The sequence below is a fragment of the Sus scrofa genome, chromosome 1 (assembly GCF_054392235.1).
Source record: "Sus scrofa isolate SSC_HxYL_T2T_F1_AM1 chromosome 1, Sscrofa_HxYL_maternal_Yorkshire_Landrace_v2.0, whole genome shotgun sequence".
NCBI classification, from domain to species: domain Eukaryota; kingdom Metazoa; phylum Chordata; class Mammalia; order Artiodactyla; family Suidae; genus Sus; species Sus scrofa.
Window position 1 is genome coordinate 257,470,638 of NC_139383.1, and position 27,286 is coordinate 257,497,923.

Sequence of the window (27,286 nt, forward strand, 5' to 3'; positions counted from 1 at the left end):
ATTGACGTTAAGAAGAATTTGTTCCTTTGTTTATTCATTTTAAAAAGATCTTACTGGGAGTTCCTCTGTGGTTTAACAGGTGAAAGATCTGGCATTGTCACTGCTGAGGCTGGGGTTGCTGCTGTGGCTTGGATTCAATCCCTGGCCTGGGAACGTCCACATCCTGAGAGTGTAGCCAAAAAGGAAGAAACAAAAACAAAAATTCTTACCTTGCATCCTTAGGCATCATGTTAGATGCTGAGAAATGAGAAGGGGTCTCTTCCCTTGCAAAGCTCACAATCTGTTGGAGACATGGATTAATCAATAATCACTCAGCATACTAACTGCTCTGATAGAGGTACCAGAAAAGCATTGGGATCAGTATTCTGCCTGGCCAGGAAGAGAAGTGGGTGTTAGGGTAAAATACACAGAAAAATGACATATATTCGAGTTTGCATCTTAAGGATATTGTAGGAATTGTCAGATGATCTGGGTATCAGTGGTGTGTTTTTGCCTTCCTAATCTTAACTAAAATTTACATTCACCACTCTCTTATTTTGTATTTTCAATCAGAGCTCCAAACGAGAATGGAAGCCACTGGAGGACCGTAGCTGCACAGACATACCTTGGCTGCTGCTTTTTATCCTCTTCTGCATTGGGATGGTAAGAAACTCACAGAATCAGAACACGTGATATAAGGGTATGAGGGAGAGTTGGCTTTAAGAGGGAGCTCATTATTTATTTACTTGTATTTGTGAGTAATAAATGTTACTTACAAATATTTACTTACAAATATATTTATTTACAAAAATAAGTAAATAAATAACTCTTCTTGAATTGCTTATAACTGGAAGTCCAAGGATACCATTGAAGCAGGTAATTTTTTTTTCCCATACAGTTAAGTGGTATTTGGTACCCACCCCTCTTTTTTTTTGGTTTGCATGAAAACTGAGGTCAAAGTTAAGGAACAATTGAAACTCTTGTCTCTTGACTAGATCATTTCAGAAAGGCAAGTCACTTGACATAGATGTCTGTGAAATGTGATCTTGATGGGGTGGTGAGCAGAGCGATGGTTATGGAGTCTGAGTATTTATCCAACCTAGTCACATGAACGTGATGTTTATTTTTGTGTCAGTCAGTTTCCTTTCAGAGACTTGGTGGACCTTTCTATAAAATTAGAGAGGTTTTTTATTTTGTTTGTTTGGTTTGGGTTTTTTTTTGGTTTTTTTTTTTTTTTTTTTTTTTTTTTTTTTGGTTTTTAGGGTTGTACCTGAGGCATATGGAAGTTCCCAGGCTAGGGACTGAATCGGAGCTGCAGCTGCTGGCCTATATCACAGCCATAGCAACGCCAGACCCGAGCTGTATCTGTGACCTACACCACAGCTTGCAGCATCACCAAAATATGTAACCCACTGAGCGAGGCCAGGGATCGAACCCCTATCCTCATGGATACCAGTCGGATTTGTTACTGCTGAGCCACATGGGGAACTACTAAAATTAGAGGTTTTACTCACTGATATCTACAGTACTTCTAGTTTGACATTTTTTAGTTCTTCCTAGAGGGGAGGCTGGTTGCTCACTGCTTCTTTCTCTTACCCCACACTAAGCTCCTGCTGCCTGCTGTGTCCACTGTAGTAAGTGGATCTCTCAGTTGGAGAGTAAGGGAGCTCGTGATTTTCCATTGGGGTGGAGGATGGGGAAGCAGAATCTCTGGTGCAAAGTGTTGGGGCTGTGCTTATTTTTTTTTTTTTCCCACTCTTCTCTGTAGGAGTTTCCCCACAGGCTTCAGGGACTTTAGCGTGTCACTGCCAGTGTGATGGCACACTATACAAAAAGTAGAAAACAGCTATTTTAGAGCTAGCTGATTATTTCGAGCTAGAAAGGACTTAGAAATTCTCATCTAGGCATCACCCTCATCACACACATTAAGAACATCAAATCCTGGAGAAGAAAATGACCATCCCGAGGCCACACTGCTAGTTAATGGCAGAGCTGGGGACAGAGCTCAGGCCTCTTACCTTCCAGGCCAGTGCTCTTTCCTCCCACCTTGTTTCCTCTCCCTCGAGGGGGCTGCACAGACAGTATTGTTTGCCCTTCCTTTGTCTTTGCGACTCAAAACGCAGTTATGTTACTTTAGGCACCCTTCTTGTTACTCCAGTGTGAGTATATTTAACCTGCTTTTCCCTACTTTTTATTATTTTTTTTTAGGAATCTTATTATTTTTTATTTATTATTACTTTTTTTAAAGTAATCTTTTTCCATGTCTGTGGCTGCCCCACCTCACCAAGGTCATTTGAAAATCACAGAACAACCCTCATCGTGGCTAAAGGGCATAAGTGTAGGTACCAGTCCAGCTCTTGAATCAAGGAAAAGAAAGCAGCGAACTTTGATGTGGTATAATAAATCAGTGACATAAGGATTGAAACAGAGCTGCAGCTGCTGGCCTGTGCCACAGCCACAGCAAAGCAGGATCGGAGCTGCGTCTGTGACCGACATCACAGCTCATGGCGATGTCAGATCCCTGACCCACTGAGTGAAGCCAGGGATCGAACTCGTGTCTTCTTGGATATACTAGTCGGATTCGTTTCTCCTGTACCACAACGGGAACTTCTGAAAGTTAAAGATAATAAACAGCTCAGTTTCACCAACTCTAGGACATTTAGAAAGCATCAAAATATCCATTTCCTACCTTAGGATTTGTAGACATTGTTCAAGAGGCTACTTAGTTTAATGGAGTAGCAACTGAAGTGCAGTATGCAGAGGGTGGAGAACATTCTTTGCTAACAGAATTAGCCACAGCGACTTTCTGCCCCCTGAATTTCACCCTGGGACAAATAGCAGCTGACCTTTCAAAATTATGTTTATAAAAATATGTACCTGCCACCCGAGGTGCTTTTGATTTTTTTTGCTATTTCTAAAATAGCTCAGGAAAGTGCAATCATTAATGTTAATAGGTTGATTTGGGAGTGACTAGAGAGTAAGGAGCTATTTGTTTACTGAAACGTTTTAATGCAATGTTAATTAATATAATGTTATTTCAGTGGGATAGTAATTAAGACCCACTGTGTGTACTTTTCAATGCAGGCATAGTGATATTTGCTTCCGAATGATTCTTTTTATGGGTTACCTTCTTGGAGGTGAGCTTATATCAGATTTTGCCATGTGGAAAATGGAGAGATCTCAAAATTCTCTTGCCCACCAAGTGGGCACAACAGTAGACCAAAGTTTTTTTGTCTTCTAAGGCTTTTTTGTTTTTTGGTATGTTTTTTAAAAGTTTTGTTTTGTCTTTGCCTTTGGATTTTATGCTGTAGTATCTTTAAGAGAAACATTCAACACATTTTTTTTTGAGCATTATCATGGGCTTGATGCTTTCTTTCATATATATATTTATATGACTAAATTCTCTCAATTACTCTATGAAAGGGCTTTTATCCCCAATTTACACGCAAAGAATAGTGAGGTTAAATACTAGCTTGTCTACAAATATACTGCTGCCCCTGAGAGGCAAAGATAAAATAGGAACCGGAACTTTCTGCCACTTGCTTCTGCTTTTATGGTCATCTTCTTTCTCAATCCTCTTGCAGCCTATTGTTCAAATCATATCTTTACTCACTGCCCTTACTTGCAATTCTTTGCTCACTCCTTACTATTTATTCTCTAGTTCTAAAATACATTTAGATCTTGTCATCTTTCATTCATCATCACCATGAAATCTTTTTATTTGCAGGTGTTCATCATGTCATAAATACTTCTATTTCTCTTTTATTTCTTCCCTTACTTTTCCCATGCTTGAATGGTGTACAACTTAGGGTATTTTTTTTTTTCTTTTTTTTGGCTTTTGTCTTTTTTGTTGTTGTTGTTGTTGTTATTGTTGCTATTTCTTGGGCCGCTCCCTAGGCATATGGAGGTTCCCAGGCTAGGGGTTGAATCAGAGCTGTAGCCACCGGCCTACGCCAGAGCCACAGCAACTCGGGATCCGAGCCGCGTCTGCAACCTACACCACAGCTCACGGCAACGCCGGATTGTTAACCCACTGAGCAAGGGCAGGGATCGAACCCGCAACCTCATGGTTCCTAGTCGGATTTGTTAACCACTGCGCCACGACGGGAACTCCTTTTTTTTTTTTGGGGGGGGGTGGTATTTTTTTAAAGTAAATTGCTATCAGCCTTCTTGAGAGCTATCATCTTCCAGATTTGAACCTATTCAATCTTTTGAAATTATGGGACATTGTCTTAACCTGTTCTAAAAAAAATTACATGTAATACTGTACTTCTAAATGTCTATTTTTCATTAAGGGCCAAACAAGTGGTTCTCAGCACTAGCACCATGTTAAGATTAGCTGAGATTAAAATAAAAATGCTCAGGGAGTTCCCGTAGTGGCTCAGTGGTTAATGAATCCAACTAGGAACTATGAGGTTGCGGGTTCGATCCCTGGCCTTGTTGACTGGGTTAAAGATCCAGCGTTGCCATGAGCTGTGGTGTAGGTTACAGTTGCGGCTCGGATCCTGTATTGCTATGGCTCTGGTATAGGGTAGTGGCTACAGCACCCATTAGACCCCTATCCTGGGAACCTCCATATGCCGTGAGTGCGGCCCTAGAAAAGGCAAAAAGTCAAAAAAATAAAATAAAATAAAATAAAATAAAATAAAAATGCTCATTCCTGTGTCCCACCTCAGTGAATCTGATTTAATCTCTGTGTTCTGATGTTCAGCTCTGGCTGGGACCCACTGTTGTAGGCACTGATAAAGTACTCAAGAGTTTTAAGCCAGAAATGATATGACTAGACTTAGAAAGATGGCCCTGGTAGCCAGTGTTGATGTAAAGCTTTGTAAAGGAGGGAGAGATTTCAGGCCACCACTTCGGAGGTTGATGTCATAGTTCAATGAGTCCAGATAAGAGGCAGAAAATCTGAAATAAGGTAGTGGTAAAGCAGAGCAGGAGAGAGATTGAAGAAATGGGATCAATAATATTTGGTGTCAGAGTTCCTGTCATGGCTCAGTGGTTAACGAATCCGACTAGGAACCATGAGGTTGCGGGTTCGATCCCTGCCCTTGCTCAGTGGGTTAACAATCCGGCGTTGCCGTGAGCTGTGGTGTAGGTTGCACATGCAGCTCGGATCCCGAGTTGCTGTGGCTCTGGTGTAGGCCAGTGGCTACAGCTCTGATTCCACCCCTAGCCTGGGAACCTCCATATGCCTCAGGAGCGGCCCAAGAAATGGCAAAAATATGAAAAAAAAAAAAAAAAAAAAAAAGGTGTCATCAGTGTTACAAGCAAGTGGGAAACAGATTCAGATTGACTAAGAGATTCTCTCTTTTTTTTTTGCTTTTTAGGACCACATGTGTGTTGTACATGGAAATTCCCAGGGTAGGGGTGGAATCGAAGCGGTAGCTGCCAGCCTACACCATAGCCACAGCAACGCCAGGTCTGCAACATACACCAGAGCTCTTGGCAATGCCGGATCCTTAACCCACTAAGCGAGGCCAGGGATTGAACCTGCATCCTCACAGTTACTAGTTGGGTTCCTTATCACTGAGCTACAATGGGAACCCTGACTAAGAGATTCCTGTGTTGTGGGCTCAGGGTTAGTTTTCTCAGCTCAGTTCTTTCTTTCCTTTTTTTTTTTTTTCTTTTTTTGGTTTTTAGGGCCGTACCCAAGGCATATAGAGGTTCCTAGGCTGGGGGTCAAATCTGAGCTGTAGTTGCCAGCCTATGCCTCAGACACAGCAACTCAGGGTCTGAGCTGTGTCTTCGGCCTACACTACAGCTCACGGCAACGCCAGATCCTTAACCTACTGAGCAAGGCCAGGGATCAAACCTGCAACCTCATGGTTCCTAGTTGGATTCATTTCCATTGCACCACAACGGGAACTTCTCAGCTCAGTTCTTAACTCCAGCTCCTTGTAGGTTCCAGACCACAGTTTCTGTGCATGTGAAGGAACAAGAGGGGAATGAATGAACAATACTACTTTGTTAGTAACCAGGCAGTCATTTGATTATGCCCAGTAAAGAATTCTCTGGGGGAAAAAGAAGTTAAAAAAAAAAAAAAAAAAAAGAAAGAAATCCTTGGTAAATATGACTAATGAAGATTGGGCCACATGGGTTCATGGGTTCAAGGTTCTTCCCATCTTGATAAGTCTGGCTTCATTCTGTTCCAAGGATAGGTATATGTGAAAAGAGAAGAGAGAAAAGAGATCCACTTGGACCAAATCTGCCTAGATCATCTTACCACAAAAGTCAGGAGGAAGAGGGGGCTGGATGGTTCTAACAGGAGTACATACTGTGGAAAATACAACTTACCCCTTGCTATAGCCTAGGGACTGTTCTCTGCCACTAACACAGATTTAATTTTCACAGATGCTCAATGATTAGATACTATTGGTATCATTATTCTCTTTAACAGGTGAAGAAACAGAGGCACAGAGATACAGTAAATAACTTGTCTAAGATTACACAGTGGCAGCATTGAACCCAGGAGAGAAGAGGAAGAAGGCAAGGCCTCAAGAGATAGTCCCTTCTTTGTTGCCTGCAATTGGGAAGAACAGAAGTTATTGTTGAGATTAAGGGACCTGTAGGACACAGTCAGCTCACATGCCAGTAAAATGTGGTCTAATCAATATTTCAGACTCTGAACAAAGAGTTTAGCATTGCTGCTTCCTCTAGTACAGAGTTAGGAAGCTGGAGTCTTATCACTCTATATCTTAGATGTGCAGTCTAGTTGGTAATGGTGCAGCTGGATGGAGGTAGGGTGTATGTGGGAAGGGGAAGTGGTTTGGGGAAATGTAGAAGGAGATGAGTTTTGGACACGTGGAGTGTGTGGATAGGGATAAGCAGCTGAAAGTACAGAGGTGAGAATTTGGAGAATGATCTGGACTAGAACTGGATTTAGGAGACACTATTGCATAGGTTGTCCCTTCAGACTGCTTTCAAGGACCTTTTTTATTTTACAGCCTTAGTCTAGTTCTCAGAGCATAGTGTTTCTACCTCATTAACTATTGTGGAGCATGCAGCACAAAGTGAAAGACTCAAAGACTCTCTGCAGTCTTTAGTCACCTGTCTGATGGGCTGTGCTTTTGGCAGGATCACAGAATAGAAGAACAGCACGAACAGCATGCCAGAAATGACCAAATGACTACCTACTTGCTGTCAAGTCCTTTGGTTCTTCTTTTTTCATTCAGTGTGGGAAAATATACATAACTTAAAATTTACTCTTGTAACTATTTTTAAATGTACCATTCAGTTAAATCCATTTGTTCATTTTTTCATTTTTTAAAGTTTTATTGGGAGTTCCCATTGTGGCTCTGCGGTAAGAAACCCGACTAGGATCCGTGAGGATGCAGGTCCCATCCCTTGCCGCCTCGTTCAGTGGGTTAAGGATCTGGCATTGCCGTGAGCTGTGGTGTAGGTCTCAGATGGGGCTTGGATCCCATCTTGCTGTGCCTGTGGTATAGGACAGCAGCTACAGCTTGGATTCAACCCCTAGCCTGGGAACTTTCATATGCCGCAGATGCAGCCCTAAAAAGACACCCCCCCAAAAAAAAACAGTGTTGTTGAAGTATAGTTGATTTATAATGTTGTGATAATTGTTGTACAGCAAAGTTACTCAGTTTCGCATGTACACACATTCATCCTTTTTCAGATTATTTTCCCATATAGACCATCACAGAATATTGGGTGGCATTCCCTGTGTAAATCAACTTTTTTATTTTCCATTTTATGGCCATGGGATTGAATCCAAGACACAACTACAGAAACATTAGATTCTTTAACCCACTGCACCGGGCCCAGGATTGAACCCACACCTCCACTGCAGTCAGATTCTTAACCTACTGTGCCACAGCAGGAACTCCAAATCCATTTGTTTTTAATCCACTCTTTTGTCTTTTTTTTTTTCTTTCCCATGCAGTCACTGTAGTGGATCAAATGGGCCTATACTTCTCGCTGAAAGTATATCTTAAAAAAATGTACTTTGTATCTACCTTCCCTTGGAATCATAACATTTCGGAGGAGGAAAGGGCTTTTGAGATTAATCTGGTCCACTCCCAGGGACGGGTAAGGAAACAGGCTCAGAGAATTTAAAGTGATTTGCCCAGGATCATAAGGAGTATTTGTGGCAGAGCTAGGTTCAGTTCTCAGTATGCATTCCTTGCCTGTGTTTTCTTTTTCATTGCTTGAGCTGAAATGACACTGTGCTTCTCTGATTTTGCCCTCATGCCCCATTATTATTTTTTTTCTCCTTTTGAGAACATTTCAGTCCTTTCAGGGTGAACTTTATGCGTTATAGCCCTTTGTACCTGCTGTGGCATCTTGGGTTTTTATGTGCTTAATATAATGCTTATTGAGTGGATATTTCCTAGACTTCTTTTTTTTTTTTTCTTTCCTCTGTTCTTTCTTTGAATAGTGTATCCTATTAAACTTGAAAGAAATTAGAAATTTGGCCAATTGGCAAAACTTTTATTTTTGAAATTTGTTTGCATAAGTATTAGTTCTTCATCAGGCATTCTAGTCCTACCCTGTCTTCTGGGTCTTAATAGCCTCCTTGTCTCAGGGTTCTCAGAAGAAGAGGAACAGAGGCCAAGTATTACTCTAAGGTTTGACAAATTAGTAATTAGCAGACTGACTCCAAGTGTTAATTGAGATAAGGGAGGTAGTCTTTGAGGTGAAAGTCTTTTTTGTTTTTAGAGCTGCACCCTGAGTCATATGGAAGTTCCCAGGCTAGGGGTTGAATGGGAGTTACAGCTGCCAGCCTAAGCCACAGCCACAACAACTTGGGGTCTGAGCTGTGTCTGCGACCTACAGACCACATGGCAATGCCAGATCCTTAACCCACTGAGCAAGGCCAGGGATCAAACCTGCATCTTCATGGATGCTAGTCAGGTTTGTTAACCACTAAGCTGTGAAGGGAGCTCTGAGGAGAAAGTCTTAAAGATAGGTCTAGGAGAGGGCTGTAAGCCTAAATCTTCCCCCTCCCCTCATATATATATATATATATATATATATATATATATATATTTTTTTTTTTTTTTGTCTTTTTAGGGCCACACCCAAGGCACATGGAGGTTCCAAGGCTAGGGGTCGAATCGGAGCTATAGCCACTGGCCTATGCCACAGCCACACCAATGCTGGATCCCAGCTGTGTCGGAGACCTACACCACAGCTCGTGGCAACGCTAGATCCTTAACCCACTGAGCAAGGCCAGGAATTGAACCTGTGACCTCATGGATACTGGTCAGATTCATTTCTGCTGAGCCACAATGGGAACTCCCTCCCCTCATATTTTTAGCTGGAAATATGTTGCCATATCCTTACTCCAACCCCATGCCATATGAATGTTCTGTTGACTTTTTTTTTTTTCTTTAAAGCGAAACTAAGGCCTTTGGCCTTGCTCACTTGCACAGTAAAGGCTTCATGTGTGAGATTCAGCCAGGCTTATGAAATAAAATGTGTCCCTTTTCTTCACTAAGAGTGAGTGAAATTAAGCCAAAGCTTTTGCTTAAGTTGAACTAAACCTTGTGATGTGAAGGCGAAATAAGCACAGTTCATTAATTAGCAAATTGTCTTCCTCCCACGTAGGCAATAGGCATTTATTAGTTGCCAGATCTTGCCTCTGATCCACCATCCCTGTATCTTTTTATCTGATTTGAGTCACCTCCTGTTTGTGATTAGATTTGTTGGTTCTTTCTCTCTCAGAGGCTCTCTCTCTTAAAATAGAGTTCTGAAACCACTTCAATAGCTCAGTGACTTCAAGATTTTAGCCACGATTCTCTTCCTTACTAATAGGCTTACTTTCTCTCTTGTGATTACTCCCTGCTATAGGTGTATAAAAGCTTTCCTCACCCTGTTATCATTTGCTTCATTAATGTGATTTCCTTCTGTTGAGTACTCCTCCACCAGCTGCCTTGTGGAACCATTAAAGTTTTGAGTGCATTCTGTAAAATTTCTCTCACTCTAATTTCATGTAGCATGTTTTTTTCTCATATGAAACTGTATGGCCTCCTGCCTTTGGATTTCACTTAAAAAAAAAAAAAAAAAAGAGAGATTGTCTTTTAAATCATATTTGGCCTAGTTCTCTTTTGTCACTAGTTATACTATATGGGAAATCCCTGAGATAACAGTCATGGTTTCCTCCTATCTTATTAGCTTACTGTTCTTCTTCCTTTCTCCCTTGCAGCTTCTCACCCTCTCTGCTCTAATGCTTTGGGAAATTACTAAGACGTTTAAATGGCCTATGTGAAAATATGTCAGTGTCCCATTTTACCATATATATGTAACATTTGTAATTTATACCCTCCAGAGGGCTTTGAGGTGGCTTATGATTAAACACACACGCACACATGCGCATGCACACACACACAAAAACCACATGTCCAACAGTCCTGTTAAAAATAGTCATAAAGGGAAATCAGAAACCATTTAAAGGAATCTGTAACACAAAGTAGTTATCAACCATAAGAAAATTTCTATAAAAAGTGAAAGAAGAACATAACCTTTTAATTATGCAAGGGCTTTGCTATTTTAGACTAGTAGTGAAAGAAGATTGTAATTGTGGTCTGAATGTTCTGTGTAGTAACAAGATTACTGACAATATTTCTCACTCGCCCCCGCCCCTCCCCCGAAATTTTTGTTCTAAAATAGAGAACCAAAGGGGTTTTGGGTCAGTCCCCAATCGCTGCTGTCAGTCTATTTAGTCTGACTAGCTCATTCAAGTTTACCACTAAGCAGCCACACTATATCGATAACCTGCCTTGTACCTGACCTGCTAGAAGTTAGAGATGCATTATCTCATTGAGTCCTCATCATTAGGCTGTGAGATAGTTGATATTACTTTGTATCATGGATGAGGAGGAAACAGTCTAAGTAGGTAAAAGGGTCAAAGTTATACAGGTACTAAGTGGTAGGTATTTTTTCTCATATCTTAATGTTTGCTTGAGGTTCTGAGATGGGACTGATGGCCCTGTAGTCTCCTTGGAGGAGTGAGGAGAGAAGAGAGAGAGAAACCAGGATGAAGGTGAATGAGTAAATATTCACTAGCCTTTGCCTAACCCTAGTGCTAGCAATTAGCTGTGCTCTGAGGCAGAAGGGTACTAACGTTTATTGAGACAGACACTTTACATGTATTATCTCATGTAATTCTCACAGCAGCCTTTGTGGTAAGTGGTTTTAGCCCCAACTTTGTAGATGGGTAAAGTGAGGCATGGAGAATTAAGCAAGTCTGTCCAAGGTCGCAGGAGTAGAAAATGACTCATCAGGATTCCAGCGATCAGTGCAGGTGTATCTGAACCCAAAGCCCATGGTCTTTCCCTTACAACATGTCCTCATTTCTAGCAACCACAACAGCCAACATTTACTGAGCTCTTACTACGTGCTAGACAGGATTCTCATCTCTTTACTAGATTATTTTTTAAAATCCTTACAGCAACCTGAAGAGCTACATTCATTATCTCCATTTTACAGGTGAGCAAATTGAGGCACAGAGAGTTAAGTAACTTGGCAAGGATCCAAGAGTGAGAGCATTGCAAATCAGGTGTAGTCTTTATTCCGAGTCCACATTCTTACAAGGTGTAGTTTCAAGAGGCTTCTGTGAGTAGACCCAGGCTCTCTACTCTTATCCCTTCATTTTCCCTACCTGCACGATAAACAGAAGAGTTATTTAGAAAAAAGAGTTTGTTTGCCTTTTTAGGAAGATTTAGGGGGAGAGCCTTTTCTTTGAGGCATCGCATATGAATATTTACCACTGTAGACCTGAGCTCTAGCAGGACTGCTTAGATAAGTACTACTCATGATACTTGGCTCTGAGGAGTTAAACAGTGATAATCTATCTTCATTCATCACTTTAATGAAAAGATAACAGAACCTTAGCCTCTTAATGACCAAGTTCCAAGAATATTTCTTAACTCCAGTCTTTTCTTTCAATTCAGTTTATTAGTAGTGATTCACCTTACTTCCTGTTCTTATGCTCAGTAACCTGCAGTTGAGTATAGGGTTGTTTTTTTTTTTTAATTTATTAAAGTATAGTTGATTTACAATGTTAATTTCTACTGTATAGCTCAGTGATTCAAATATATATATATACACACACACACACACACACATTCTTTTTCATGTTCTTTTCCATTATGGTTTATCACAGGATATTGAATATAGTTCCCTATGATATATAGTAGTGTAGGGTTTTACTGCTTTGTTTTGGTCAGTGCATCCTTGATTTAGCAAGCACAGTGTGGTTCTGAGGCAAGGACCATTTGCCTTTGGCCCTGTGGTGAACCATATTCCCATGAAACAAAGTGACCTTTGTGGCACATAGACCCAGTGCCTCACTGTCCTCAAGTCTCCAATATTAAGAGTGGGTGGTGTTTCATGGTATATAATTCTTTGGCTTGTATACATCTTTATTGCAGGAAGGAAACAGAGGTGTGTACTGAAGTGATAATAATTCAAAACCCACATACCTTTTGTTCTTTGAATTTTTTTCTTTCATCTGTTGCTGTTGTTCATTTAACAGCACTCCTTTACAACAAATACAATTAAAGAATGAAGAAATCTGGGTTTGAGTCTATGCTCTGATCTTTACTAGTGTCTGTGGCCTTGGGATACTTACCCTCTCTGGGCCTCAGTTTCCCCATCATGAGGATTAGAGATAATTTTGGTAAGCATCTGCTACAGATCCTGGCACAGAACAGATGTTTGAAACAGAGAAGCTCTACGATTATTATAAAATGTAAAGACAATCTTATGACGTAAAAGCTTGAGATTTGTTTTGTTATTGTAGTAAATCGTGTTTCCCTGTGGACTTCTTTGTACAGCTTATGTGAAATCCCAGGAAAACAGTGGAATAGTGTTTGCAATAAGGAAAGATAGGTCTTTGTTCCCTTCAGTGGACAAAAGAAGCTCATTATATCGTATCAAGTAGTGACTGTTGCTATTGAAATGATTTATTTGTATGTTTTTTTTTTTTTCTGTTTTTTTCCCCCCTAGGGATTTATTTGTGGCTTTTCAGTAGCAACAGGTGCAGCTGCAAGACTAGTGTCAGGATACGACAGCTATGGAAATATCTGTGGGCAGAAAAATGCAAAGTTGGAAGCAATACCAAACAGTGGCATGGACCACACCCATCGGAAGTGAGTAGACTGTGGCTGAATGGTGAACACTATGGAAACTTTGATGGGGGGAGGGGGCATCCTGCTTTTATAACTGTTATAAAGATAATATCTTACTGAATTTTGGTTTTGTATGCCTCCCATTGGTGTTTTTACTTATTTATTTTTTAACTGTCCACTTGAATCATTTCCGGTTTTGGCCCAGAAATACAATTTCCAGGAAGCAAAATTAGGTGCATGTTAAAATGGCCTACTTTGAGGTTTTAATGAGTAAATACATTATCTGAGCGAATTACTCTTGTACTCTCTTTTCCCATTAGACTTTAGGCTGTACACTTAAGTTTCAACACAGAAAATAACATAGTGTTTTTCTTCCTAAGATTGTACTTGATGAAAGACGGAGGGATGATAATGGATTTTGATACATTAAAGTTACAATGAAACATTTGTGGTGCATCACTTATAAGTACACATCAATTTCCAATTTCATAAAAGATGTATTTTCTTTGTCAGACTTTAAAGTCTTTTGGGTTCAGCTTTTGGGTTCTCAAGGTTCAGCTTTTGGATTTCATGAAATTTTTAATCACATCTTTTCTTCAACAGAGCTATTATTTCATTTTTAATGTTTATGGGGAAAATATATTTTATCAAATATATTTTATGTATAATGTCAATGTATTTGTTCAAATTGTATATTTATACCCATCAAGCTTTATTAAACAGGTCTAATAAATAAAGACAGGTCTTTAGAATTAATTCAGCTGATTTTAAGGCAACAGGTTAACTAATTCCATGAATGAACTTTATAGGAAAAGGCTAAAGCAGATGAAAGCATTTTTAGACTGTAGTTCTATTATATTTTGTAGAATGTAATAATTATATTTATTGGTAGATAAATCCGCTGGTTAGATGTGGGCCCCTACTGGAAAGAAGATTAATTTAATAAATTTAAAATCTTGAAAAAAATCCAAATAGTTCATCATATCTTAGAGATATTCTTCCATTTAATGGAGTAATGCAGTTCAGATAAATAAAAAGTTAAATCATGCTAATGAATAATTGTATTGCATGCCATAGTCAGCAAGTATTATGATAGCAGCCTGTTGGATGGGAGTAGCAGAGGCTTAGAGAGATTGAAATGACTTCTCCAAAAGTCCAGCAGAGATCATGCATGAGCTTTTCTCTTAATAGGTACCTGCATATCTTAACAGGAGATATGAAACTGGACTCTCAGAGAGTAATTTGGAGGATTGCTTCGTCTGTCCTTTTTGATCGCTTCTTGAAATCAACACAAATTTTAGGCTTTGTGTTATTTGTTGTAGCAAATCTACCCATGAGTTTTTTTAACTTATTTGTAAATAATCTTAGATTCATAGTAGCTGCAAAAATAGTAGCCTTCCACATACTTTTTTTCTTTTGGATGTAGCATTAAATATTATGGAACGCTTTCAAGCTGTTGACATGTGCCAAGGATAAAATATTGCCATGTAGAAAACCGAGGAGACAGAAGGAAGAGGGCTTTCCTCCCTCAGGTCTCCTGCTTACATGAGGCCATGATCATTTTTATGGCTCCCTTTTTAACTTGCTGTAACTTGCTAATAACTCCAAGAGTATTCTTACTGTAAGGTTTGCGTAAATGTCACTTCATACTTAACCTTATGGAGGTTCATTTGGTCAATTTTTAATTTCACATCCTTGGATTATTCCATGTACATTTTGGCCTCTTGCAAAGAAAGCCTGCTTCTTATTCCAAAAAAAGTGATTCCTTCTCCCTGAATGCTTAGTATACTTGGGACATGTTATGGATAGCTGTAGGGTATTGTCCCAGGTATCACTCTGCCTTAACTCATGTATACATATTTGACATTTATTTTTGGTCTCTACTTCTTTTACTTTGCAAATGAGCCTTTTAATGGTGACCCATATACATGTTTCTGTCTGTAAATGATAATTTTTTAAAAATGAATGGTCCATACATTTCTCAGGTAAGTCTATACTATTTTAATATGAAGGGAGATAGAACGTCTTTGTTATCTTTACTCCATCCTCTTCTTTTTCCTGCCAAAGGCATTGGTTTCCTACTTTTCCACACATTATTATGGATATCATGCCCTTCCATTCCTATGGCATTTTTTTATACCTGTTTTGTCTGTTATTAGGTAAACTTGACCTTAGTCATTTTATCTCGTCCTTTACCCTTAGCCCCTAGTACCTGATACTTACTAGGACCTCCATATGTAGTTGGTGAATAAGTTAATGAAAGAATCCTGTAAAATCTTGAATACAACTCTCTCTTGCCTTCACGATAATTATTTCCATTATCAGAAAAAAAAAAAAATCTTCCTATTCTTCACTTGGCTAAATTCTATTCATTCTTCAGCTCTCAGTATAAATGTTACTTCCCAGAAAGGTCTTTTTTAAGCTTATAATTGTCTCATTGTGTCCTGTAATTATACATTGATTTTGTGATTATTTGTTAAATGATTGTCTCTTTTAAGTTCCTTGAAAGCAGAGGTGAGGTCTGTTTGGTTCACTGCCATATCCTCAGTACCTAGAACATAGTAGGTACTCAATTAAATGTTTGTTGATACATAAATTTATGTTTTTGAATATGTTCTCAGAATGAATTTCTGAGCCTGAGAATATGCATATTTCAAGATTATTAAGGCATATCACTGCCTGGCTTTCCATAAAGGCAATTCCTACCAACCGTGTTTGAGATTGCTTTCTCTTTGCTAGTATTATGAGTAATTTGATCGACCACAAAATGGTGTTCTATAGTCTTAATTTGTTTGCCTTTGTTTATTCCAGAGTGTGAACCTTCTGCCATCCCCCTCCCCTTCCCCTCCTGCCTACACAGGTTTGTTGGCCTCTTGTGAAGATTGTTGTGCCAGCATATCTGTTCTTGGTCTTCTTATCTCTAATCTTCTCCATCCTTTATACCATGACAGGGTTAAATTCTTGAAAACACTTTTTACTGTCATTTGCCTGTCAAGAGCCTTTTTGTGTGTGTTGTTGCCTATAGGATCAAAGAGAGGCCCACACAGCCCCACCATGACCTAGACCCATTGTACCTCTTCAGTCTCCCCTCACTGTTTCTCAGTGTGGTAGTACTATTGTTTGTGATAGTCAGTGGATCCTACCTCTGTGCTGTCTCTCTAACTCTCTGCAATCTGAATTCTTAGAAGACTTAATGTGGGTTTCAAGGAATATTTCAAAATTAACTTTATCCCAGAACCTTATACTTGAATTTCTCTTGTCTTTAAGTGGTGCCTTAATTATATTGTGTTTCTCATCCACTTGTATTCCTGATCAGTTGCTAGGTAACAATATTTCCATAAACTTAGTGGCTCAAAACAGGAGGTGTTTATTATCTCAGTTCAATCTGCAGGTGACTTAGCTTGGACTCTTGCTTCAGAGTCTCTCATGAGGCTGCAGTCAAGGTGTTAGAGCTGGGGTTCTACTGGAAAAGTCCCACTTCTAAGCTCAAGTGGTTATTAGCGGCACATAGTCCTTGAGGATTGTTGGGCCAAGATCTTTAGCTCTTTACTGGCTCTTAGCCAGAGGCCATCCTCAGTGCATGTTATGTGGGCCTCTCTATATGGTAGTTTACTTCAAAGCCAACAAGGGAGGGTGTCAATACAGAATCTGCTAGCACGATGGAAGTTAGAATCTTATGCAGTATGGCTATGGAAGTGCTATCCCCTCACCTTTGCTGCATTCTAATGGTTAAAAGCGAGTCGTGGGTCCCACCCAAACTTAAGGGGAAGGGTCTCAATTATAGGAGATAGGGATAATTGGGGCATCTTAGAGTCTGAATGCCGCATTGCTCAATTCTTACCTCCCTGGAGCACCATGTTTTCATAACTCCCATATTTCAGCACCCAAGGGTTACTTTGTAAGGGCCTAATGAATTGCAATAAAATAAGAAGGAGTTAGGTCAGGAGAGACATGGGAAGAGGAATCCTTTCACTTATTCTCACCAGAAAATTTAAGATACCAAGATGACTATAAGAATTCTATCAGTAGGAGTCCCCATTGTGGCTCATCAGGTTAAGAACGCGACATAATGTCTGTGAGGATGTGGGTTTGAAACCTGGCCTTTCTTAGTGCGTTAAGGATCCAGTGTTGCCACAAGCTGTGGCGTAGGTCGCTGCAGCTCAAATCCAGCATTGCCTTGGCTGTGGTGTGGGCCTACAGCTGCAGCTTTAATTCGACCCCTAGCCTGGAAACTGCCATATACCACAGCTGCAGCCCTGAAAAGAAAAAAAATAAAGTGAAAATAAGAATTGTATTGGTAGCAAATAATAGGCAGTGTTTTATTTCTTTTATCATTCTAATTATAGTGTGTTTTTTTCCAAATAATTTTTTGACCTGATAATGTATTAACTGCAGTAATAAAGATGTATAGGAACATGGCAGCCAATATTTTATAAGATACCAGAAGGCCCCAACCTCAGACGGACTGTGTTGCCAAAGTGGATTTTTAAGTCAGTTGCTTGAGATGCGTAAAACTTTTCCACTTAGATCCAGGGCTATGAATAAGGGTCTAAGGCTGGGTCAACCTAGGAAAGCTCATTTATCTTAGAACCATAAAATGCCAGAGATGAAAGGGATCTTTAAGATTATCTAGTATGTAACCTCCTTAAAGCATCGCTTCACCTATTTGCGAGTGCCACCTGAAGCCCAGAGAAGAGAGTGACTTGTATTTATAGCTGAGCCATGGTGTAATGGTACTATAGAACATGGGAGTGGCGTATAGCCCGTTTTTTTGGTGGTGAGGAGTAAGATGGTAATAATATATTTTGAACTCTGATTGGCAATTCCAAAAACATCTCTCTTCTGCCACATTCTAGATTGCCTGTCATTTTCAAAACCATAGCTTTATGGTTTATGGTTAGAGTGTATGTGCCAATTTTTAGACAGAGAATCATTATTATTATAGAAATCGTTCCCAGAAAGGAAGCTCCCTCTTCCATATCAATTTGGATAAAGCAGAGATAATTCTAATTCTAAGATACTGGAATTAGTGTATATGAGGTCTATATGGGGCCAAAGCATCTAGCTCTGTTGCCCCCTGGTGAGATGATTGGAGGAGGGGGGAGGTACTGTGTTTCTAATATGGATAGTCCTTTTTCCTGAGTGCCTGGGATGAGAGGGGCTCGGGCAAGGTGACAGTAGCTCTTAGTATTACACAGGCTATTGTAAAGCCGGGTAAGGATATGTAGGGAACTGCTTTCAATCTTTTTGATATAAGTATTATTATTTTTATTATTATTTGTCTTTTTTAGGGCTGCACCCACGGCATATGGAGGTTCCCAGGCTAGGGGTCGAATCGGAGCTGCAGCTATCAGCCTACACCATAGCCACAGCAATGCGGGATCTGAGCTGCGTCTGCCATTTACACCACAGCTCAACGGCAACACCAGATCCTTAACCCACTGAGCAAGGGCAGGGATAGAATCTGTATCCTCATGGATACCAGTTGGGTTCATTAACCGCTGAGCCACAAAGGGAACTCAATGATATAGGTATTATGTTATTAATAAAACTTTGTTCTCTATCCTGCAAACAGTCCTAACACACAGCTTAGGACTAACACACAACGCTCCACTTTCTTTGTCACTCTAAGAAATTTTCGTAGTGCATCTTACTTGTCAGTATTGATTTTTTTCCACAGAGCTTCTAAAGGTGTATTTTTTGTGTGTGCAAATCTAACTTTATTCTTTATCTTTTTGTCTTTTCTCTAAGGAAGCCATTAAAGTCCCAATCACTGATAAAGGCTCTGTGGCTCTAAAATGCCTCTCAGATCTCACATAAATCAGTGCTAACGAGATGTACAGGAAGTAGAGGTGTGAGGAAGTTGATGGCTTGCACGTGTGAGTAAAATCTATAGGGGGCATTTTATTTGAGACCTTTTTCAATTACCTTCATAACCTTTAGCAAAATGTCTAGTGTGAGTTGTACTTCTTTTCTTTAACTGTCTCATCCCCCAAAAATCCAGAGCTTTGAATGTTGGTACTGAAAAGGCCTTGAGATCACTGAGCCCCTTCATTTTCTAGGTGAAAAATCTGGGGTCTAGGAAGGAGCAGTGACTTGACGAAGACAGTAATGTCAAGACTAGCCCTCCACTCTCCACGCTCAGTCTAGTGCCCTTTGCATTGTGTGCTACACTGTCTCTGGTAAGCTACACAGTAATTCCATTTCCCCAGCATTTTCACTTTTGGGGCCTCTCCCTCCCTGCATTTCAAGATGAAATAAACTTTTACTAGAACATGCAGAGAAGAAAGGGCAGGTTATATAAATCAATAAATTTATAACTAAAGAAACTTTGAGAGGAACCAAAGCACCTATACAATCTCTGAAGAATTTGCAGGTAGTCTTACCTATTTCTTTCTCTGTCAGATAGAGAATATGAATTTTAATGGTGAAATACATTATTCTCATTTCACATTTGGATACTTTTTACCATTTTATAGGTTTTAAATAGACATTGAAAAACATGTAGCTTAAACTGACAATGTTACTCACTTAGATGATTGTTTAATAGGCAATAGTTTTACTTTAAAGAAACTTTTCTTTTTTTTTTTCCTACACTTTTAAGGGCTGCACCTTCTGCCTATGGAAGTTCCCAGGCTAGGGGCTGAATCAGAGCTGCAGCTGCTGGCCTATGCCACAGCCACAGCAATAAAGGATCTGAGCCACATCTGTGACCTACACCACAACTCTCAACAACGCCAGATCCTTAACTCATTGAATGAGGCCAGGGATCACACCTGCATCCTCATGGATGCTAGTTGGGTTTGTAACCTGCTGAGCCGCAAAAGGAACTCCAAGAAACTCTATTTTTATAATCTCTACGTAGGTACAGAATAGGACTTTAGTGGCCATTGGTTACCTTCCCTTAAGGCTGAGAATTCTGTAGGTTTAGGGTCTATTCAGTCTACCCCATTATTGCTAATTAGCTTGTTGACTATTTCCCCCATTTTTGGTTTCTTTCTTTCTTTTTATTTATTTATTTATTTTTTTGGCATGTGGAAGTTCCTGGGCCAGCAATAGAACCTGTGCTTCAGCAGCAACCCAGGCCACTCCAGTGACAGTGACAACCAATGCCTGATCCTTAACCCACAATTTTTTTCTTTTTATGATTGCACCTGTGGCATATGGAAGTTCCCAGGCTAGGGGTTGAATTGGAGCTATACACCGCTGGCCTGCACCACAGCCACAGCAGTGCGGAATCAGAGCCACGTCTGCGACCTACACCACAGCTCACAGCAACAGTGGATCCTTAATCTACCGAGCAAGGCCAGGGATCGAACCTGTGTTCTCATGGATGCTAGTCAGATTCATTTCCGCTGAGCCATGACGGGAACTCCGACTTATTTATTATTTAGGGGACTGGTAGTGATGTTATACCAACATTAAGAATGTATTCACTCTTTAAAGTACTCTTGAGCAGATTGCCAAGCTTTCTGGGCCTATCCAATACTGTATAAGTATGTTTTTAGGAAGAACTTAAAAAAAGATTAGTTCTTAGGTAAACATACCTCTTTTGAAGACTTTTAAAGAGTTATCAAACCTTGTTGATTATACATACCTGTCTCTGAAAAAAAATAAAGATTTAGAAAAGTAAAATTAAAATTTCCTAGAATATTCACTTTGAGAATCCTTTTTTCAGCGCCGTATAAATAGTTCTCCATCTTTGTGTGACTAGAACATGTTTCTTTTCTGCCCAGTGACATTAATAAAATTACTACTTACTGATGATTATCCTTTACCATTCTTGAAAATTCTATTTATTATTTATTTAGTCCTCAGCAAACATTAATTGAAAATCTGCTGTGTGCTGGAAACCTGTATTAAGAATAACAAACTAGGAGACAACCTGAATGGCTGAAAAAAGAGGTGACTATGGAGACTATACGCTCTCCCCGCCCCCCTTTTTGGGGGGGGGGGCACTTTTTAGTGCCACACCTGAGGCATAGGGAGATTCCCAGGCTAGTGGTCAAATTGGAGCTGCCAGCCTACACCACAGCCACAGTAACGCAGGATCCAAGCCAAGTGTGCGAGCTACACCTCAACTCACAGCAATGCTGGATCCTTAACCCACTGAGCAAGGCCATGGATCGAACCTGAGTCCTCATGGATGCTAGTCAGATTCGTTAACCACTGTCACGATGGGAACTCCTGGAGACTATACTCTTGGGAAAAATAGGCACATTCTTTTATTTCATGGAAATTACAGTCTAGTGGAGAAAACAGCTTAAAATCACCAAATGATCACAAATGTTATAAGGCTGTCAAAAGTATTATGAAAGGTGAAATATAAGGGTACCAGAGAGGTACCTCCTGTTATGCAGGACCTGGCCCACTCTGAGTACTATGGAATGATAAAATGATCGCATAGAATTATGTCCATTGATGTGGATTATCTACAGAACATTTTTAAGGAAAAAAATAGTTAAAAATCTATATTTAGTGTGTGATTTATATATACACATGTACCTAGAAAAGTATAGAATGACATCAAAATATTAACAGTATAGTTAACTATTGAATTATGGATCTTTTCAATTTTCTTTTATACTCATTTCTTTTTGTCTTAAGTTTTCTACACTTTATTATCTGGGCAATAAAAAAATTAGAGAGTAAAAAGAGCCATTCACTCTCTGTTGTTGAAGAGCTTGCATTTTAGTGAGGAAGACAAAAGCATAGATAAACTATTCCATTGCAGTGTGGGAAAGTATATATTGAAAGCTGGGTGACTCCAGTTTCCTGGGTTCCTAACTGCAGGCTGGTAGGCACAGGAAAATAAGGCAATTTGATGGTAGCACTGGAACCACCATGGTGTTCAGTTCTACTGCTTCTGTAACAAATTACCACAAACTAAGTGCCTTAAAAGAACAAGTTCTGTAAATCAGAAGTCTGTGCACAGCATGGCTCAGCTGGTTCCCTGCTCCGGGTGTCGCAAGGCTGAAATCAAAATGTTGGCAGGGCTGTGTTCCTTACCAGGGACTCTGGGGAATGAATCTTTTTCCACGTTCATTCAGGCTTTTGGCAGAGTTCAGTTCCACATGGCTGTAGGACAAGGTTCCATTTCCTTGCTGGCTATCAGCCAGGGGTCATTTTCAGCTTCCAGAGGCAACCCATGTATTCTCTAGCCTATATTCTGTGGCTCATGGTCCCATTACTTCAACAACAGTGAGTCAGAACCTTCTTAGGCCTCAGTCTGTCTGACCTCCCCTTCTTGAGGGTTGCATTGTCCATGTGGGTTGAAGAATCTCTCGGCCAGTGATTGGGGGTTCAGGAACAGAATCATTTAAAGTCCGGATTTGGAGCCCCATTTAGGTGAGGGACCTGCATCCCAGCAGGGGAAAATCAAATCATGCAGCCCTGTGGAAGGAGGGAACACATGGTGGTGATGAGGCCAGGGGGGTGGGGGCTGGAGGTGGGGGAAGCTGGGGGTGGATGTGGGTTCTTGGGCCAAGAGGCACCTCCAAGAGGCCATCTGAAATGAGGGTGGGATTCCGATTAGAATGCCAAGCTTGGTTCTTTTTGGCTGAAGAACATCATCCGCAGGTTGGAGGGAGTTCTGCTGGCCAGCCTAAATTAGCCTGGTAAAAGCTGGGTGCATACAGTAAGGCCCTCCCGGCTCTGTTTTGTGGAGCTGTACAGGCTTAGGAGAACAGAGGGAGTGCATTTATGCATTGTGCTGGTTTGAGTTTTGCAGTGACCAGAGTATTATTCAGAGCAGCCCAGTAGATTGTCTGCTCCTTCCCACACTTAGAGATAAGTTTGTACAAAGAGATACCCTGAGCCTTTGATGAGTTTGCCCTCCTGTCAAACACTCTCTGATTCTGACATTAACTTACCGCCTCTCTAGTTTGGCTCAACATGAAAAAGAGCAGCCTTGGTGGATACTTCACTAGAACTTGCACTTGTGGACTCATTTACAAGCATTTGGGAAGAGTAACATTCATGATACTCTCTGGAAACTTTTTGTTTTATTTATGCAGTTTTTCCTAATCTTTCATTTTTCTTTCATGGACTATGTTAGAAGTTGTAAAAATCATAGCTGAATTTTCTTTCAGAAGGCAAATTTACGGAGGCATCTTTGGAAAATATTTTTTGTCCTTTCATGACCACACCCTCTTTAGCCTGAATTTTACAAAAACTTTTTACAAAGTAACATCTGTATTGCTAGTAAGATTCTACCTCTAGGATAATGCTTGCTTTGGATATTACTGCTTAGCAGTTTGAAAAAAGAGATCCACCTGCATAACATAGAAAAATCAGGAGTTGAAAGTTGAAACGTTAGGCAGATTCTAAATAAAGAAATAAAAAGCCATCCAACAGAATTTGATGATAGCTGTGCACCTACACAAGGAAGGGATGGTTGGTTTTTCTATGTGTTACCTGCCTAGGTTATATACTTAACATATCTAAGTTAAATATGCTTACTGCTACTTATCCAGAGTCTTACTACTTGGGTTGGTTCCAGATTAACCAGACAGCAGCAAAATTTTTGTTGTTTTGTCATTGTACACAGCTTATAGATATGACCTTAGTAATATACTTTAGGTAATTATTAACCACTTCAACTATGAGTTTTATGGTCATCAATTTGCCACCTCTTTATATATCTGGATATGAGAGTTGAAGACAACTGAGAAGTTAGAGGGTACACAGTCCCTCTAACACATAACCAGCCTCACTTTTTTAAAATTTAATTTTACTTGAGTATAGTTGATTTACAATATTGTATTAGTTTCAGAGGTTCAGCAAAGTAAATTAGTTGTACATGTAAATATATCCATTCCTTTTTCTCACATTGCTCAGTTATTATAGACTACTGAGTGGATTTTCCTGTGCTATAGACTGTTTTATACAGTAGTATGAATGTATTCCCACCCTTGCAATTCTTCCCTCCCCCTACAGCATAAGATTGGTTTTGAAATCTGTAACTTTGTTTCTGTTTTTTATTTTTCTTTTATTTTTGTCTCTTTGGGGCTACATCCACAGCATATGGAAATTCCCAGGCTAGGGGTCAAATTGGAGCTGTAGCTGCTGGCCACAGCCACAGTCATAGCAACTGGAGAGCTGAGCTGCATCTGCCACCTACCCCCCAGCTCCACAGCACTGCCAGATCCTTAGCCCACTGAGTGAGGCTGGGAATCTAACTCATATCTTCATGCATACTAGTTGGGTTCAGTACCACTGAGCTATGATGAGAGCTCCTGGTTTTTTTTATTTTAATTTTTTTGTCTTTTTAGGGCTGCACCCGTGGCATGTGAAGGTTCCCAGGTTAGGGGTGGAATCAGAGCTACAGCTGCTAGGCTACACCACAGCCACAATAATGTGGGATCCAAGCCTCATCTGTGACCTACACCACAGCTCACAGCAAGGCTGGATCCTCAACCCACTGAGCGAGGCCAGGAATCGAACCCACATCTTCATGGATACTAGTCGGGTTTATTATTGCTGAGCCACAATGAGAACTCCTGTTTCTGTTTTTTAAGTAAGTTTTTTGGGGGGAGTTTCCATTGTGGCTCAGTGGAAACGAATCTGACTAGCATCCATGAGGACTCAGTTTTGATCCCTGGCCTCACTCAGTGGGTTAAGGATCCGGTATTGCTGTGAGCTGTGGTATAGGTCACAGATGGGGCTCAGATCCTGCGTTGCTGTGGCTGTGGTGTAGGCCAGCAGCTACAGCTCCGATTCAACTCCTAGCCTGGGAACCTCCATATGCCATGGGTGCGGCCCTAGAAAAAAAAGAAAGAAAAGTTTTTTTGGTATCATTTTATTAGATGCCACATATAAGTGATAGCATATGATTATTTGTCTGACTTACTTCACTTAGTATGATAATGTCTAGGTCCATCCATGTCATTGCAAATCAGCCTCACCTTTGACAGTAAATGCAAGTTCAGGGGTCCACAAAGTCACTCTTAGGTTTGATAATTTTCCAGAAAGCCTCACCGAACTCACCGAAATATATTACACTCAGTTATAGTTTATTACAAGGAAAAGCAAACAGATTAAAAAAGGAGCTAACGAGACTCTGTACCATTGTTCTTTCCCCCTGGAATCAGGGAATGTAACTTGCCTGGCATTGATGTGTGATAATGCACATGAGTATTGCCAGCTGCGGACCTCACCCAGGCTTCAGCATTTAGAATTTTTACTAGGGCTTCTAAACTATGCAAACATGATTCATTGCCTGTGTGGCTGACTCAATCTCAGCCGCTGTGGTCAGGCTGACACCATATGATCCAACATTGCTGATCTTTCTAAGAGCGGTCAGATTCCACCCTAACCTGACCTCCTACCTTCACTTTGTTACACCACCTGCCATGACCTACCTAAATCCCTAGGCAAATAAAGACCCTCTTACAAGACTTAGAGATTAATTTGCAAAAGCCCAGGACAAAGTCCCAACCTCTGAGTAGATTAAATTTTTTACAACCCGCTGGCACTCTTTAGATTTTATAAAATGCATTTCCAAGGTGAAATTTAAAATATCTAACAGTCTTACTGAGGTATAACTTATATATAGTGATTTACCCTTTTTAAGGGTACATTAGAATTTTGGTAACTGTATATAATCCTGTGCCCCCGTCATAATAACTACTTCTTTTGCCCCCAGAAGATTACCTCATGCTCATTGCAGTCAGTCCTTGCCCCATCCTTGTCCCCAAATAACCACTGAGCTGCTTTCTGTTAGTATAGTTTTGTCTCTTCTAGAATTGCATGTTCATGGAGTCATACAGTGTGTAGTATTTTGTGCCACTTTTGTTCATATAGCATAGTAATGTGAGATTCATCCATATTGTTAAATATATCTGTGGTTTGTGCCTTTTTAATTGCTGAGTAGTATTTCATTGTGTGCATATACCACATTTTGTTTATCTATTCACCTGTTTTTGGATGTATGTTTTTTTCCATACTTATTATTTTCCAGTCTTTTTCTTTTTCTTTTTTTTTTTTTTAGGGCTGCACATGGAGGTTCCCAGGCTAGGGGTTGAATCAAAGCTGTAGCCTATGTGACAGCCACAGCAAAGTGGGATCCTAGCTGTGTCTGCAACCTACACCACAGCTCACAGCAATGCCAGATCCCCAACCCAAGAAGATCAAACTCAAGGCCAGGGATCAAACATGCATCCTCATAGATACTAGTCAGATTGGCTTCCGCTGAGCCACAACGGTAACTTTTTAATCTTAACTATCCTCGTGCATGTATAGATGTATCTCACTGTGGTTTTAATTTGCATATTTCTAGTGACTGATGATGTTGAGCATCTTTTTAAGTGTTAGTTGACTATCCACATATCTTCTTTCCTTCCATCCATAAAACTTCTTTCACTAAGTATGTATTTAAGTCATTCACACATTTGCAAATATATTGGCTTGTTTGTTTTAATAAGTTATGAGTTCTTTATATATTCTAGGTAAAAGACCTTTGCTGGGCATGGTTTGTAAATATTTCTCTGATATAGAAGGTGGTTCATCTTTTTATTTTCTTCATGGTATCTTTCCACAAATAAAACGTTTTTAATTTTGATGAAGTCTATAATTTATCCCTGAGATAAAATTTTAAAACATCACATAAAATGTGACCTTTTAATGGTTCATGCTTTTTGTGTGCTAAGCAATCATTGCTGTACCCAAATCAGCACTTATATTTTGTTTTCTTCTAGAAGTTTTTCTTATTTAGCACTTAAACGTTTGTATACAGTGTGAAGAGGTCAAAGTTTATTTGTTTTTCACATAAAAAGTCAGGAGTTCCCATCGTGGCTTAGAGGAAAGAACCTGACTAATATCCATGAGGATACAAGTTTCATCCCTGGCCCAGCTTGGTAGGTTAAGGATCTGGCCTTGCTGTGAGCTGCGGTTAGGTCACAGACTCAGATCTGGCGTTGCTGTGGCTGTGGTGTAGGCCAGCAGCTGTAGCTCCAATTCGACCCCTAGCCTGGGAATTTCCATATGCTGCACCTGTGGCCCTTAGAAAAAAATTTCCAGTTATTCTAGCAGCATTTATTGAAAGACTGTCTCCCCCATTGAATTACTTTGGCATCTTTGTCAAAAACAGATTTCGGAGTTCCCGTCGTGGCGCAGTGGTTAACGAATCCGACTAGGAACCATGAGGTTGTGGGTTTGGTCCCTGCCCTTGCTCAGTGGGTTAACGATCTGGCGTTGCTGTGAGCTGTGGTGTA

At 40.1% G+C, this 27,286-nt stretch overlaps 2 protein-coding genes and 1 long non-coding RNA gene across 5 annotated transcripts in view; 2 read left to right on the forward strand and 1 right to left on the reverse strand.

Annotated features, from left to right (window-relative positions):
- The window catches only part of TMEM38B (transmembrane protein 38B), a 774,558-nt gene that overhangs the window by 354,161 nt on the left and 393,111 nt on the right, over window positions 1-27,286 (forward strand). The gene's annotated exons all lie outside the window — the stretch shown is intronic.
- Window positions 1-27,286, forward strand: part of SLC44A1 (solute carrier family 44 member 1) — a 211,701-nt gene that overhangs the window by 58,062 nt on the left and 126,353 nt on the right. For all 3 annotated transcript variants that reach the window (XM_021067056.2, XM_003480567.4, XM_005660312.4), the window contains exons 2-3: window positions 553-642; window positions 12,952-13,094. In XM_021067056.2, the coding sequence (XP_020922715.1) occupies window positions 553-642; window positions 12,952-13,094 (233 nt within the window). The remainder of the gene's footprint in view (window positions 1-552; window positions 643-12,951; window positions 13,095-27,286) is intronic.
- Window positions 1,202-6,039, reverse strand: LOC146407125 (uncharacterized). The gene is made up of 3 exons (XR_014825703.1): window positions 5,802-6,039; window positions 4,551-4,964; window positions 1,202-3,868 (listed from the first exon to the last, which is right to left on the reverse strand). It is a non-coding gene; the product is annotated as an uncharacterized LOC146407125 (long non-coding RNA).